The sequence below is a fragment of the Anticarsia gemmatalis genome, chromosome 17, assembly GCF_050436995.1.
Source record: "Anticarsia gemmatalis isolate Benzon Research Colony breed Stoneville strain chromosome 17, ilAntGemm2 primary, whole genome shotgun sequence".
NCBI lineage: Eukaryota > Metazoa > Arthropoda > Insecta > Lepidoptera > Erebidae > Anticarsia > Anticarsia gemmatalis.
The window spans coordinates 305643-320563 of NC_134761.1; the positions used below are offsets into that span (position 1 = coordinate 305643).

Genomic DNA, 14921 nt, shown 5'->3' on the forward strand with positions numbered 1-14921 from the left:
CCACACCCCTGCTTATTACCATAACGACTACCTGCGATATGACTGACAACATTTTACACAATTACTCCTAATATCACATTATCTTTGGATTAAAACATCAGTTTATATACCACATACATATACTTTACTTCAAAACAAGTAAAAATCAACCTTATTACAAGGCTTTAAGAGTTACTAAAACTGTAAATTTATTTTGGTAGTTGATTACATATGTTCTGTATTTGAAACAAGCGAAATGCAACCTTAATGCAATGTAGTAAGGTTCATGTGAACTGTAAAGGTGATTGGCTGGTTGAAAATTGTGTGTTCTATATTCTAATTATGCGAATTTCGACTTTATTTCTTTTGTATAAGGATTACGATATCTGCAAAAGATAGATATGTTGTTTTTAAATCTAGTAGTTGTGTCAAACAATTTTCGATTTTAAGGCTTTGTGATAAGGGTTAATTAAAGTGTAGATTTATATTTGTGATGTTAATAATATGTAATTGTTTAAAGTAAAAAAAGTTAGTCTAAGATATAAGTAGGTTCGATGTCGTTGTTGGGTAGTTGGGGTCAGTTGTTGGTACGATGTTCAAGTGTTGCCTGTTGTTGGTCGTTGTTGGGGCGGTCACCTCCGTGAGGGGTACTGCGGAGGTCATGAGCCATGTCACGGCTCATTTCGGGAAGGCTCTTGAAGAATGCAGGGAGGAGGTAAGAGTTTTAAATATTTATTTACCCTTATGGTTGAAACAGACAGGGCGCTGCTATTTTAGCCAAAAGGGATAGAGTACTAGGTATGTTTTAAGTTTATATTTTTCTAAATTCAGTCAAGTCTTTGCTTCTGAAATATTTTACTTTGCTTTATCCCGGTATTCTAGTGAGGAGATTGTCACTAGTATTTCGTTTCTTCCACTTAGACTATGGAAGCAATTAGTGTCTTTTAATATTGCAACTGCAAATCTTCCCAGGTCCATTCCAAAAAGCATAATTCAACAGTACACAGTTCCTAAAGTATACTTCACCCAGGATATTTCACTTCCATGATTAATTTCCTCTCGGTTCTTCAGTCAGGGTTGTCGCCGGAGATCCTGGAGGAGTTCCAGCACTTCTGGAGCGAGAACTTCGAGGTGGTGCACCGCGAGCTGGGCTGCGCCATCATCTGCATGTCCAACAAGTTCAGCCTGCTGCAGGAGGACACCAGGATGCATCACGTCAACATGCATGACTACGTCAAGAGCTTCCCTAATGGTTAATAACATTTGCTTTTGTCTTTAGAAATTATTTACACGTTTAAGTACTATTATTGGCCCAGGGATAGGACTCTTGCCTTCAAAAAAAGTTTTTTCATATTTTTTGACATAGGATCTTATTATAAATGCACGTAGGCAAGACAGACGTTATAATGACCAATGCTCAATTCTAGAAGTCTGATGTTTTCGCAATCTTGTCTTATCTGTTACTGTCTGTACCGTTTTCAGGATTAACAAGCTTGCTACTCTCGGGCTGAGTATATGCCACCTTATAGAAGAACAGTACCTAAACTAACTAATCATGTAATTAGCAGGCAAAGAATATTATAGGTCGTTAAGTTTCTCGAAATCTACCTTATTGCGTGTATGGATAATCATATTCTGCATACATTTAAAACTTGCTAAAAACAATTTGCAAATGCCTGAAACTTTTACTTTGTATTAAACTCTTTAGTTTTGTGCAGTTGCCTATTTCTAGAACAATAACAAGTAATATCGAGGAATGCCGAGTGATTTATACTAGTTATTTACGATTGTTCAAAGTGCACGCGATTCTGTTTCAATCATACACTCGCTTTGAACTTTAGTTACTCGTTCATTGTTTTTGGCTATGAAAGATTGGACGATTCAGCTATGTTCGTGTTCAAAATGTTGACTGTTTTTATTGTTATAGGGTTATTTAACTGAAGCAAGTCTGCAATAGGAATATTAGTCGAAGTTAGTTAGTGCAGTTACTTAAAAAAGGTTCCATATGTTATTTATACGATGTACATCTTACGCAAATTGAATTAGGTACATGACGAGGAAGATCCCGTAGGAGACAAGACAGTTTATCAACGATAATGTGCTACCCCGTATACCAAGTTCTAATCCCGATAAAGACTTTTGACGCCATGACACTAACTCAAAGATATTTTTGAAATTTCGCTCCTTCCAGCTCAAACTAAACTAGCGCGATAAAGGTACCTTTACTAAGCGCTAACCAAGACCGTATTTGCCAGCTTATGGCAGTCCCATAATGTTAATTATATTATTCTTATTTGATTACCGTTTTTATCCATTTGTTATCTAGGTATGCAGTAAAAATCAGGGGATTTTTTTATGTCACATCAAATCTATTGTAATATAAATCTTTTAGGCCACGTGCTCTCGGAAAAGCTGGTGGAACTGATCCACAACTGTGAGAAGCAATACGACGACATGACGGACGACTGTGACCGTGTCGTGAAGGTGGCTGCCTGCTTCAAGGTCGACGCCAAGAAGGAGGGCATCGCGCCAGAAGTGGCCATGATCGAGGCCGTCATGGAGAAGTACTAGGACCTTCGAGCTGATTGCCACTTGACCAGGCTTCCCACAGGACTGTTAGTTTAAGTTCAGCATGAAAAATGTAAAAAAAATATTGATTTTCTGAATTATATTCATTTGTTGGCATAGTTTTGGATGTTTTATTTTCATTGATGGACTGTTTCTCTTAACCAAAGTTTTTCCTTAGCTTTTAAGAACTCGCTTTAATTTTGCTTAGCCTCTTTTGCTCTTTGGTACGAACAATCAAAAGAATTTGGCGTGACTAAGCAACATATAACTTAATATTGTAGGTTAAACAAAATACTGACTGTTATGTACGTTTTATAGCATAGTAATATGTTAATGTTAAGCTCTCGCTAACTACAAATTTGGTTTATAAGATAACCAGTTACAACTAGCTATACAAATAATGAAACTGTATGATTACAAATAATTACGATGCATCTAAAAAATAGGTATAACGAAAATTTAAAAATAAATTTAACTTCAAATCAACTCACCTCTTGATTAAACGTTTGTGTATTGAATACGTGATGAAAATAGCTGATCTAATTGACAGACAGGTTGTTTGTATATAGGCAAGAAATCACACAACACGAAGAAAATCAGTCTGTCTGTCTGTATGTAATCAATAAACACCTAGAATGCATTCATCATAAAAAAAAATATCTCTTGATTATGTGTTTTCTGTAAATACTGGAAAATAGGTCGCACTAAATTGCTACATTTGATAATAATCATGAACTTAGTAGTATAGCAGCGGGAAAACCGATCCCAAGGTCCCAATACTGACAACTGATCAACTCATTTGATCAAAAAATCATCACGTCTTTACCAAAATAACTAAATAGGGACGGAGCCGTTGGAAACAATCTAGCAAGACATAATTAAAAGTTATTAGCGTAATGTTTAACTAAGAGCAAAATTAGCCAGATAGACAAATAATGAAAGCGTAAGCACTAAATTACAGGAATTGTACGACTAAGTACAGGTATATCTCATCACTGAACTGTGGGTAATTAAAACACGCTCATTATCAAATCAAACTGGAAACATATTATTACTAGATACTTTATTATTATGACTGACTAGTTTATGCATGTGACTGCATTTAAAATTTAATTAATTTATTAAAGAACCTTCCCTGCTCTTATGCCCACTCCCCATCTCCGCTCCGCTCCGCCCTCTCCCATTGTTATTATTATTTAGCTGATGTCATAAGCAACACTTCATGTCATAAGGAAAGTTTGATACAAATTACCTAGGTTTTACGTCGTTCGTTTGGAATCCGGGGCGAGTGACTTTGAAATACTGGGCGCATCTAAAATCGAATGGTGTTAAAATGTGAAAAATACAATTGCACTTTTTGGTGCTTGAAAATCAAACCTAAGACTTCGTGACTGCAAACACATCAGTCAGCTGATTACAACGCCCTGGCGACGAAAACAGTTTTTTTTTACTCATTGAAGATACTTTGGCATCTATTATAAATAAAAAACCTTACTTATAAAATTCTCGTGTGACAATGTTCGTTTCCGTTGTCCTCCGTAACGGCGTGACCGATTCTCAAGAAATGTTGTGAGCATATTGAGTAAGAATCGAGAATCAGCCAAAATTGTATACCCCTAAGTGATAAGGTAAATTTTTAGACATTTTTTATTTTACTTTAAAAATACATACGACCCAAATTTTTTACCCTTTTATCACCAACCTCTATTTCATTATAGTCTTATTAGTATAATTTATATGGCAAAACAACGTTCGGTGGGTCGGCTAGTATATCTATAGATAACTACAAAACAAACAAACAAAAATGAGCACTCCTCATAATTACAAATGATGCCATAAGTAATTAAATCATTAATAAAGCCTGCCTATAAAGCAAGCTGTGGTTATGTCTGGCCTGTGTCAACATGATGGTGAAGTTGCAGCTAGCAGTGATGCTGGCTGTCTGCGTCCTGGTGAAGGTGGACTCCTCGCAGGAGATCATGGAACAGCTGGCTATTAACTTCTCTAAACCGCTGGGAGTTTGTAAGAGAGAGGTAGGAGATTTCATGGTTATATACTTAAATTTTCACTTGAATGGTGATTCTTTGGATTGTTCCTTTGTATTTGATTTTGTTCCCATTTGTCGATTGTTAGGAGTTCCTATGATAAAAAGTTCAAACGTATGTATGTAAAGCTATAAACTTTAATAACACAAGTTACGAGATTTCTCGCACTTGGTTTTGTCAAGGAGAGTATTAATTTGACTGGAAAAATAATTAGAAAAATTATAAGTTCTGGCAGAGAACGACAGAGGCGCTGATCAGTTTTTCGTTACTTTATCAATATTCAATAGTTGACTGAAGTGATAAATCGCCGCCTAAGGACAACACCTTGTTTATTACGCATCAAATTCAATGGAAAATTATTTCAAATTTGACAAAAATCATCTTCAAAATCTATCTTTCAGTTTGCGTATGTTTAATCATAAAGGATTTCGCGAACTTCTGGAGGGAGGACTATGATGCTCAGAATCGTCAGCTGGGATGTGCCATCCTCTGCATCAGCTCCAAGCTGGATCTGCTGGATGCTGAGATGAATCTCCATCACGGCAAGGCGCAGGAGTTTGCAATAAAACATGGCGCCGGTAAATACTTCACCTACTTATCGATTTTTTTTTATTCTGTCCACTATATGAGTCTGCCTATCTTCTAGTTCATTCTAGTTCTATCTTCTTATTGCTTGATCTCCGACGGTACAGTCAGCTCTAAAGTCGCTTAACAATTTCATATTTTCAAAACCTCTGTGCTACGTAACTTTAATTAATAACTGATCATAATCAGGTTTACTGAGTTAGAATTTGAAAACAATGGTAAATGTTTTTTCGATGGAAGAATGTGCATACTTCAGTATATAGGGTTTCAAAAGATTGAGTATGTTCAGTGACTATTAGAGCTGACTGTAACAGACCCATAGCAACGTTTATTGTGATTTTGAATTATTTTAAGACTGTCCTTAGTGACAGATTATGCGGTATGGAAATGCATTGGTATGTACAGTGTACAACCACGCCTCGAGTTTCATTCCTGTGTCAGGCAAAGGGTTTTTCTCGTTTTCAAATCTTAATCAGCAGTCTGGGCTTCGGTGCCTTAATCTGTACATTTCATTAAGTTGCTATCTACTAATTTAAATTTAACCCATTAATGCCCCACTGCTAGGCAAGGGTCTCTTCCCGTAATGAGGGAGGGGTTAGGCCTTGAGTCCACGCTGGCCAAGTGCGGGTTGGGACATTGCATGCCCTCAATAAATGTTTTAAAAATGTTGCTATCTACTATCTAAATAAAATAGTCCCCACACATTCTCATACCCAACATCATTCCAGACGAAGCTCTAGCGAAACAGCTGATAGACCTGATCCACAACTGCGACCAGAACACTGTAGACTCGGGCGACCCTTGCGAGAGGACCCTCAACGTGGCCAAGTGCTTCAAGGTGGAGATACACAGGCTCAACTGGGCTCCCAGCCCTGAACTGTTGCTCGGAGAGTTTCTGTCTGAGATGTAAATACAACTGTCACAAGATCAGGGGTGAAAGGTCATAAGTAGCTTTATGTTAATTGCTTCTTATGACCTTTTTTTTTGACAGTCCTACGTTTTTATTTACTGAATTAGTTCTGTGAGCTGTTTTCAGTTGTAATCTTTTGTGCAGTGTTTTATCTTTCTAGATAGTAATCTAATGACCTGGCTTGAAATGGATTTTGTTAGTACATAAGTTTTGTATATTTCTGTGATAAAACTATATTTTTAAAAATTTTCTTCATACGGTTTGGGGTCTTTACTAAGTGTTAAGGTCTTATTTAATAAATTTGCAGCATCTGATGTTGTTTTTTTTCTCTATACGGCTATATTCTGACCCTAAAAGTCTTAAACAAAACTACGATAAACGTCAAAACTCGATTAGTGTCACTTAAAATAATTTACGCTTCTGTCACATTCTGTTGATCACTTGCTTAGTTTATAATTTTATTCTATACCACGATATGGTATAGGAAAGAAACTGCTTGCATTCTTTCTTTAAATTGAACATAAACCCAATCAATATTTATAATTAACACGGCCTAATTAAATAGTTACGCAATTGAAAGCGGAAGAAATCATTTGCTCCATGGATTTTAACATTCTTAAAAGTGATTGATCTTAAAAATGAAATTGAAGATATTGTGGTTTTCTGCTTTCGTTTTGATAATATTAGGCGATACGGAGATCGACGTGATGAGATCTATTAGCAAACACATAGGCAATGTGGTACTCGACTGTAATAAGGAGGTATGAACCTAAATACATACGTTTTGAATGACTAAAAGTCAGTTTTTAACCAATTATGATCATTTTCGAATATGTTTCACGGGGATTACATGAATGCCGGTCGCGACGTTTAGTATTTGAATCCCAAGTTTAAAAAAAGAAATAAGGGGTTTTCTAGTTACTACTAGTATGATATTATCAATGGTAGTCGGAGTTTGATTATCAAATCTGTGGTATTTCCGTATTATCGATGAGAAAAGGCATCCTATTTCCAGTAAAGTTTGATAAAAGTACCTCAAATCTGTGTTCCCACTAGAATTATTGTAACACATAGTCATTTAACTAGAAATTAATATTCGTAAGTAATTCCCAAATAGTAAAAAGTACTCTTTATAGATGAAAGTGGAACCAAAAGTGATCGGTGAGTTCCTCCGGTACTGGGACCCTAAGCACGAGCTGACCATCAGAGAGCAGGGCTGTGTGCTGGCCTGTGTGCTGAAGAAGCTGGAGCTGCTGCAGCCGGGAGGGGCTCTCAGGAGCGACAACATGAATGCCTTCTGCAGTGCTAATGGCGCGGGTAAAGTTCTAACGCCTGAAGAATTTTTAGAGTAACGTTTGTTTCAAACCGTTTGCATTGTTGGTTTAATAAGTAGCTCAAAAACATCAGTATCACTTGTATGAAACTCCCTGCTGTAACTCGACTTGCAGTTTCCTTTCCGACTTAATAGGGGGTAATGTGTTTACCAATCTAGGTATGTAACGTTGCAGAGCTTGTTGAATGAAATGAATGAAATCGTCTCAATTTACCTAACGAAAGTGGAAATTAAAGTACCGAATTGTCTGTCTTTTAAACTGTCACGGGTAGATTGCTGAAACGGTTTAAATGTATAGAGATTGGATATAGTAAAAAACCCTTAGAACAAAGACAGCTTTAGAAGATATAGGTACCTTTCCCAACTTAAACTATTGTTTTCGCCTAGACTAGAAAACTTTTTAAACGTACATACGACTCTCCAATCACAATCCAGTAATCTCTCCCTACGTACTCCAGATGAAACAATGACAACGAAGATCAAAGACCTGTACCAGCTGTGCAGCTCAGCAGCCCTCACCAAGAACTCCACGGACGGCTGCGCCCTGGGCTTGGAGATCTCCAAGTGCTTCCGCTACGGCATCTTCCACCTCAACTGGGCTCCAGACAATGCTGACTATGAAGTACTTCCCGAAGTTGATAACGATTCGCCTGAGGAAATGTATTATACTTAATAATTAAATAAACGTGAGTTTCTTTGGGCGCACTTGTCTTTTATATGATTTTTTAACCCATTTCAGTCCCACTGCTGGGCAAGCTTTTCCAAAACGAGGGAGGTATTAAGCCTTGAGTCCACCACGCTGGTCAACTGCGGGTTGGGGACTTTGCATGCCGTCAATAAATGTATTAAACACATTTAGGCATGCAAGGTTTTATCACGATGTTTTCCTTTACCGTTAGAGCAAGTGATAATTATTTTTAATCCACACATAACTTAGAAAGGTCATCAGTGTGTTGCCTCGGGTTCGAATCGTCGACTATTTGTGGTAGTTTGTGAACAGTCGCGTAGAATCGCGTCAGAATAACACATAATTACTGCTCCGGAACAATTGGCGATTAAAATCACTTTTGCCAAGAAGACACTTTGTGTGTCAAAATACAGCCTTTTATCCCGCCCTTATGTCCTAATGATCACCCATCATTGTCACTACGTTGTATTATGACACTGCACTTCTAACTCGTCATTATTCATTCATAGACAACGGACTAATTAATCACCTAACACACTGATTATTACATCAATGCTTAAGCTTGCAATTAAAATCAATTATGTGAGTACAAAATTTCCATTGAGCGTTACGTATATAAGTGTTGGAGATGGGTGACCGTTTTTATTGTTGGTACAAAGATGAGAGCGACCACCGTCTGCCTCGCGCTTGCCGTCTTAGTCATGTGTATGAGGAGGACGGAACCATCCAAAGATGTCATGAGATATATCAATTCTGGATTCGTTAAAGTTCTGGAAGTGTGTAAAAATGAGGTAAGTACACAATATATTTATTTTTTAGCTATTTATAATTTTGTATAGTAATCAGTCCCAATTGTAATTTAAAGCCTTCTATAAGAAGATAATATCAGAAAGTGAAGAATTTTAGCATCCAGGCCAAAAAAAGAAGAAAGGGTTGCTTTTTTCCATGTTTTCAGCAAAGTATTTTCGTGTTTTAGACTGATTTGAACTAATTTTCATTATTGTAGATTAGTAATAAAGTATATTTATCCACATTTAGACGAGAAAAAAAACTTTTTCAGACCAGCTACTAAATAAAAACGGCATAAAAAATCAACAATACCTTCAATATTTCAGCTGAACATGTCAGACAGCGTCCTAGCCGACCTGTACCACTTCTGGAAGCTGCAGTACAACCTGCTGAACAGAGACACTGGCTGCATCATCATCTGCATGTCCAAGAAGCTGGACCTCATTGACTCTGACGGTCTACTACATCACGGGAACGCTCATGACTTTGCTGTCAAACATGGCGCTGGTACTGATTTGATATAGTTTTTTGGACACTTAAAGAACTTAAAATCTTTGAGGTTGATCTCTAATGGGTATTAGGTATATCAATAGTATTTAATTATATGTGCTAGTCAGGCCTACAGTACACCACGCGGGGCATAGTGCCGGTTGGGGAAATCCTAGAATTGTCTAAGGGATCTTCAGGTGTGCAAGGTTTCCTCGCGATGTTTTCGGTCGACTTAAGAAAAAGTGTTAGTTATTTTAACTATCTTGGCCCGTTGACGTTGATTTCGGAATATTCCGGGAACTCTAATATCTTTATTTCAACAAAACATTTTGTTATTTTTCAAATGAAAGGGTTCCAGACAGACCAATTAACACATTTAGGTATATTAGTAATACACACGCATGAGTTCCAAAAATCATTGATATGTTGACACAGTTAAAAGGCTTTTTACAATCCAAAAGTCAAATTTCAGATGACACAATGGCAGCAAGCCTGGTGAAGATCATCCACGAGTGCGAGAAGCAGCACGAGAGCATCCCGGACGAGTGCGACCGGGTGCTGGAGGTGGCCAAGTGCTTCCGCACCGGGATACACAACCTGGACTGGTCGCCCAAGGTCGAGTACATCGTGGAGGAGGTCCTCACTGAAATTGCTCATTAAAGTTTCATTTTATGAGTTAGTTTGCTTTTTCTTGACCTTCCAAATATTTTTCTCCGTAACGCATTGCAAAGCAAACCTTATCGCTAGATTGTAAGATCGATTTCTCAGTGCATATCTGTCTATATCTGGCATCGTTTTTTAATCCTAATTTTTGCAAGGTTTTAGTTAAATGATGGTTAATGTGTGTTAAATAAAATGAAAACAGAAATTGAAAATATTCAGCACTGTTAAACATATTCGCCCTACTATCACACTTAAAACTCGTTTGAACAAGTTTTAACCAAATAACTTCACATCTAAAGTCTCTTTCACACAACATAAACATCCAGTGTCAATCACACGAAAACAGCGGGACAGGACAATACACACATAACCCAAAACAGTTGCACTCAATCTCGGCTCGGTATGTAAATCTTTTCACACGGTCCGTGCGCTACTCTGCGCAAGTCTGCACAACGATCGTAATTGCGCAATAACTCTGCACTATCGCTTGCGCAGTGGCAGGACAATGCGACGTGGCCGCGCGCGCATCACACCGCGCGTTAATCCGGCTACGATGTTACGATAGCTTTTGTGTAATTTACAGACGTTTTAGCTGGGAACTGAGGATTTGTTTTACTATCACCTGTTTTTACCTAAATAGGAAGTTGGGAGATGTATCAATTTATTCTTGAGATGCTAGTGTTTTAGACTTATAAGGAAGAGCTCTCGAAAAACAAGAGTACTGCATTAGCGATGTCTCGATCGACTTCCTAACATACTTTGATTGGAAAACTTAAAATTTTCCGGGCCTAGAATTGTAAAAATGAATGGTTTAGTGTTTATATATTTTTGTTACTATTACTGTTCATTAGTAGTTATAGTTATTAAGTGCACTGTTAATTTATTATTAAACATTATTACTAAAAAACTAGCCTAGGTTTTGTTACTCGGTTTTTTTTGCCATAAATTCAAATAACTTAATAAGCTGGCACTTAAAAATAACCAGCGTGGTGGAATCAAGGCCTAACTCCTCCCTCATTACGGGAGGAGACCCTTGCCCAGCAGTGGGACATTAATGGGTTAAATTTATTTATTTTATAAATAAACGAAAGATTTTATTAATTTAATACCTAAGCACCGTTACTTGCCTAGTAAGTACTTAGCGTAAAGACCCGATAGTGGTTAAGTAAAGCTTGTTTGTTAGTACTTATATTAGTTAGATAACCTGCATTACCTAGATTTGAAGTTAAATGGACATTATGTGGGAATTAGAATGAGATTTATTATAAAAGATTATCTGTATGGGTGTTTAAAGTAACTGTTGTTTGAACTTTGCATTAAGTGACACTGAAATATGTGGGTTTGTGTTTTCGCTAAAGGGTGAAATAAAGGTTATTTTACTAATCAGATCATATAAAAGTCAAGCGGAACAACAATTTTATTATGTAGGTAAAATTAATGTAATTTTCTATTTAGTAGTCACAAACTTTCGGCCCGCAGCTTCACCAGCGTGGAATTACAGCCCTTTCGGAGTTAATTTCCAAAAATCCTTTCTTAGCGCTCCTCTACATTTTCTAAGGAATCTTCATACTGAATTTCAACTTTTTACGCTCAGTAGTTTCGGCTGTGCGTTGTCCATCATCCAGTCACTCAGTATCGCAAGAGTTTTGCATAATAATATAATATTGATGATTAGAATCATTGTTTTTAATAAAAAAAAATAATAAAGAAGATCTCGTTCCTACTCAAATTTAGTACCCTATAGACCTATGTTTTAATGCACAAAGCTAAATGTGCTTTACCTACTTTTTACTCGAAATGAGATAACACGAATCTATTTTCATCCTTAAATTTAGTACACGAAGAAAACTTTGTTCATAACAAAACAATCTATTAAAACTGGTTGTTCCTTAAATCTCAACAATAATTCAAATGCACTATTTAAACCCTTACAATCTCAGTGTGTAAACATGCAAGGACATAAACTATGAGTCGTGTTCAGACGCAGCTCTTTGCAGCCAGCAGCTGAGCCTTGCCGCTTGTTTTTATTGCACCACCCTTGTAAGGGCAGAAGTATTGCTAGTGAGATGTCGAGATGTTCTCTTGTTTCGTATGTAGATTGGATTTTATTGAGTTTTTGTTTGTGTATTGTTAATTTCAATTTTACTATATAGATGAAAGAATTGAATTATCTGGTCTCTGTCTACCAATTTGAGTAAAAGGCGTGCTTTTTTAGTATGTATGTATCTATGTATGTATTTTTATGTGTAAGATTGATTAGGTTACGCAATTTTTTTTTAAAAGACTTGTTAAAATAGCACAAACAATCGCTGATTCTAAATTAATTGCAATTTCGACTGAGATAATCAATCACACTACAAAATATTTTCCAAATCGGTAAAGATATTTTTACTTTAGCAGGAGAGGGGAATAAGGAAGGGTTTTCCTCAAATTCTGTACAATCTTAACCTTCTGTTTTCCCCTTCACAGTGTCTGTACGAGGGTGTGACTAGAATACTATAGTTTCTTTGTTTATAATTTTATTGTATTTGTTCTGCGAAAGTGCGCACAATTGATACGAGCTCAGGTGTGCGTTTTATTGAAGGTGTTCGGTGTAAGAGGAAACAGGACCTTATGCGTGAAATGAGAATTGATTTGTTTTTACTTTTGTTGATAGAAATAAATGTGATTTTGATGTTATACATAACTTAGAAAAATAGTTTAAGTTAGTTTATTTGGTTATGTTATAGGATATTTCAAGCCCTGTTAATTGTTCGCAAAGAAGAATAGATTATTAGAATTACATATATAAACGTATCAAAATTGAAATAATACAACAGACTTTAGGTAATAAACATTGTAATAATACACATCCACCAATAACTTAAATATAAAGCTGACGAGGTACATAAGTGTTTGTTCAATAAATAACTAAAACAAAATCAGTCCGTTTAACATTGCAATATAGTCGTTCAATTACAACAAAATACCGTTAAGTGATCATCAAGACTGATACAAGAGACTTACCTTTTCCCTTATTTACTTAACAAAGTAAACTTTATGATTTGTTCAAACTGTATAAAAAGTAATTCAGGTCAAAGACCATTTCAATTATTTGTATAAAAAAGGAATTTTGATAAGTGTGCAGGCACAGTACACAATATAAAATAATGCGACAAAATTTGCCGTATTAAGGTCACATTATGGGCTTTCCCCAAAGAATATTCCAACAGCAACGAAAATCCCAATATGGTTTTACATCGATAAACGCAATAACGTCACCCTACTCGGGAATCAAACCCAATACTTTGACCTTCACCGGCAGTGGTATTTACTCATTCACCAGGGACAGTACAAAAAGCCCTATCAACTTGATGATCACCAACCCTCCTCTAGCCGTTTATGTCCTGACGTCAGTCATGATCTCTCCCAGGATGACCTCCATGCTGGGCGCCCACTTGAGCTCGTGGATCTTGGTGCGGAAGCACTTGGAGATCTCCACGGCGCGCATGCACGGGTCCTCCGTGGAGCTCGGCTCGTTCTCGCACCCGTGGAGCAGGGATACTATCTGCTTGGCTACGTCGTCGTCTGGGGGGAGAAAGATAAAAATTTAATTTCAGGACTATAACACCGTGTTTTTATGAGAAGTTGGGTCAGAGAGTAATCTGTCTATCGTATGGTTGGTGGTCAACCTAGTGTCAAAGCCGTTCAAGCCGCCCGAGAGGCCTTTGACATGACTTAACGACTATTGTCTTAATTGAGAGCAACCGGGACCGACTTTTTACGTGCCCTCCGAAGCATGAAGATGCCCAGCTCAATTACTACTATGCGGTTACCCATCAATGGAATGACCGCGCCAACAGATGCTTAACCCACAGATCGATTACCGACCGGTGAGCGCAACTGGCTATGACCTCAAATATTTTGACAGTAAAATTAGCTTACCCGCGCCGTGAGCCTTAGCGAAGGCATGTGCGTTTCCATGGTGCATCTTCATGTCCTCGCTGAGCAGGTCCAGCTTGCCGGCCATGCAGATGATCATGCAGCCAAAGTCCTTGTTCACCAACTCGTACTCCTCCTTCCAGAAGTTGTAGAAGTCTTGGATGATGTGGTCTCCCACTCGCAACTGTATAAAATATGAAATTTAGACACTCATAGCCAGAGCACAGACTCATAGCAAGAGTGACAAAATATAAATCGTTAAGTTGATTGTTTCTTACACTACCTGTGTTTTATGTCACATTACCATATTTTTTTGTCTTCAATCAAAGTCAAAGTCAAATATTCTTTGTTTCATATATTTTTATCTACCACGGTTTCGGAAAAGTTGTTGCTCGTGGGAAGAAACAGTAAGAAACTCACGGCTTGCCCTTTTTAAATGTCAATATTTCCATATTAATAACAATTTCATAAGTTATTTTCGCATCTGTAGCAGTATACATTCAAATCATTATATCCCGACGTATTAGCCGGATTACATCAACTGCGGGACATTTATTTTACTCGTGACGAAATGGAGATGGTATATGCGTTTAGGGTGAGAGACTGTTTTTGTGTTCAATCTAATGTTATCATGTATCTCCGAAACCACTCGTAACTCACGTAATTAAAAAAATGTAGTCTAGTAACTCACGTAATTAAAAAAATGTAAAATAAACTTACTTCAGTTTTACAAGTATCCATGACCTTAGCGAAGCCTCCAGTCAACTTAGTCATCAGCTCCTGTGACGTCATCACGCCCTGCATCGATATTGCCGCGCAAACAATCGCGATCACCTGCCATTTTGTGCTGGACGCCATTTTGTCGACTGCCAAGATTTCGCGCCTTCACACCGCTTTATAGATCGTGTTTTAATCACTTTAAATTATTAGTTAGTTGATTAACAAGTGTGA

At 37.2% G+C, this 14921-nt stretch overlaps 5 protein-coding genes across 9 annotated transcripts in view; 4 read left to right on the forward strand and 1 right to left on the reverse strand.

Moving 5' to 3' along the window:
- Positions 1–14921, forward strand: part of LOC142979695 (uncharacterized) — a 397988-nt gene that overhangs the window by 141945 nt on the left and 241122 nt on the right. The window lies entirely within an intron of this gene.
- On the forward strand, positions 529–6102 carry LOC142979866 (uncharacterized). The gene is made up of 6 exons (XM_076125079.1): positions 529–694; positions 1051–1231; positions 2372–2549; positions 4421–4580; positions 5017–5170; positions 5906–6102. Exons 1-6 carry the CDS (start codon positions 572–574, stop codon positions 6085–6087), a joined length of 978 nt encoding a protein of 325 aa, XP_075981194.1. The 5' UTR covers positions 529–571; the 3' UTR covers positions 6088–6102.
- LOC142980152 (pheromone-binding protein-like) lies at positions 6695–8206 on the forward strand. Its single transcript, XM_076125479.1, has 3 exons — positions 6695–6848; positions 7224–7404; positions 7879–8206. The coding sequence occupies exons 1-3, from the start codon at positions 6726–6728 to the stop codon at positions 8091–8093; spliced, it is 519 nt and encodes a 172-aa protein (XP_075981594.1). The 5' UTR covers positions 6695–6725; the 3' UTR covers positions 8094–8206.
- LOC142979786 (general odorant-binding protein 1-like) lies at positions 8759–10065 on the forward strand. Its single transcript, XM_076124957.1, has 3 exons — positions 8759–8899; positions 9224–9404; positions 9859–10065. The coding sequence occupies exons 1-3, from the start codon at positions 8768–8770 to the stop codon at positions 10044–10046; spliced, it is 501 nt and encodes a 166-aa protein (XP_075981072.1). The 5' UTR covers positions 8759–8767; the 3' UTR covers positions 10047–10065.
- On the reverse strand, positions 12871–14851 carry LOC142980090 (general odorant-binding protein 1-like). The gene is made up of 3 exons (XM_076125390.1): positions 14691–14851; positions 13974–14154; positions 12871–13616 (listed from the first exon to the last, which is right to left on the reverse strand). Exons 1-3 carry the CDS (start codon positions 14826–14828, stop codon positions 13429–13431), a joined length of 507 nt encoding a protein of 168 aa, XP_075981505.1. The 5' UTR covers positions 14829–14851; the 3' UTR covers positions 12871–13428.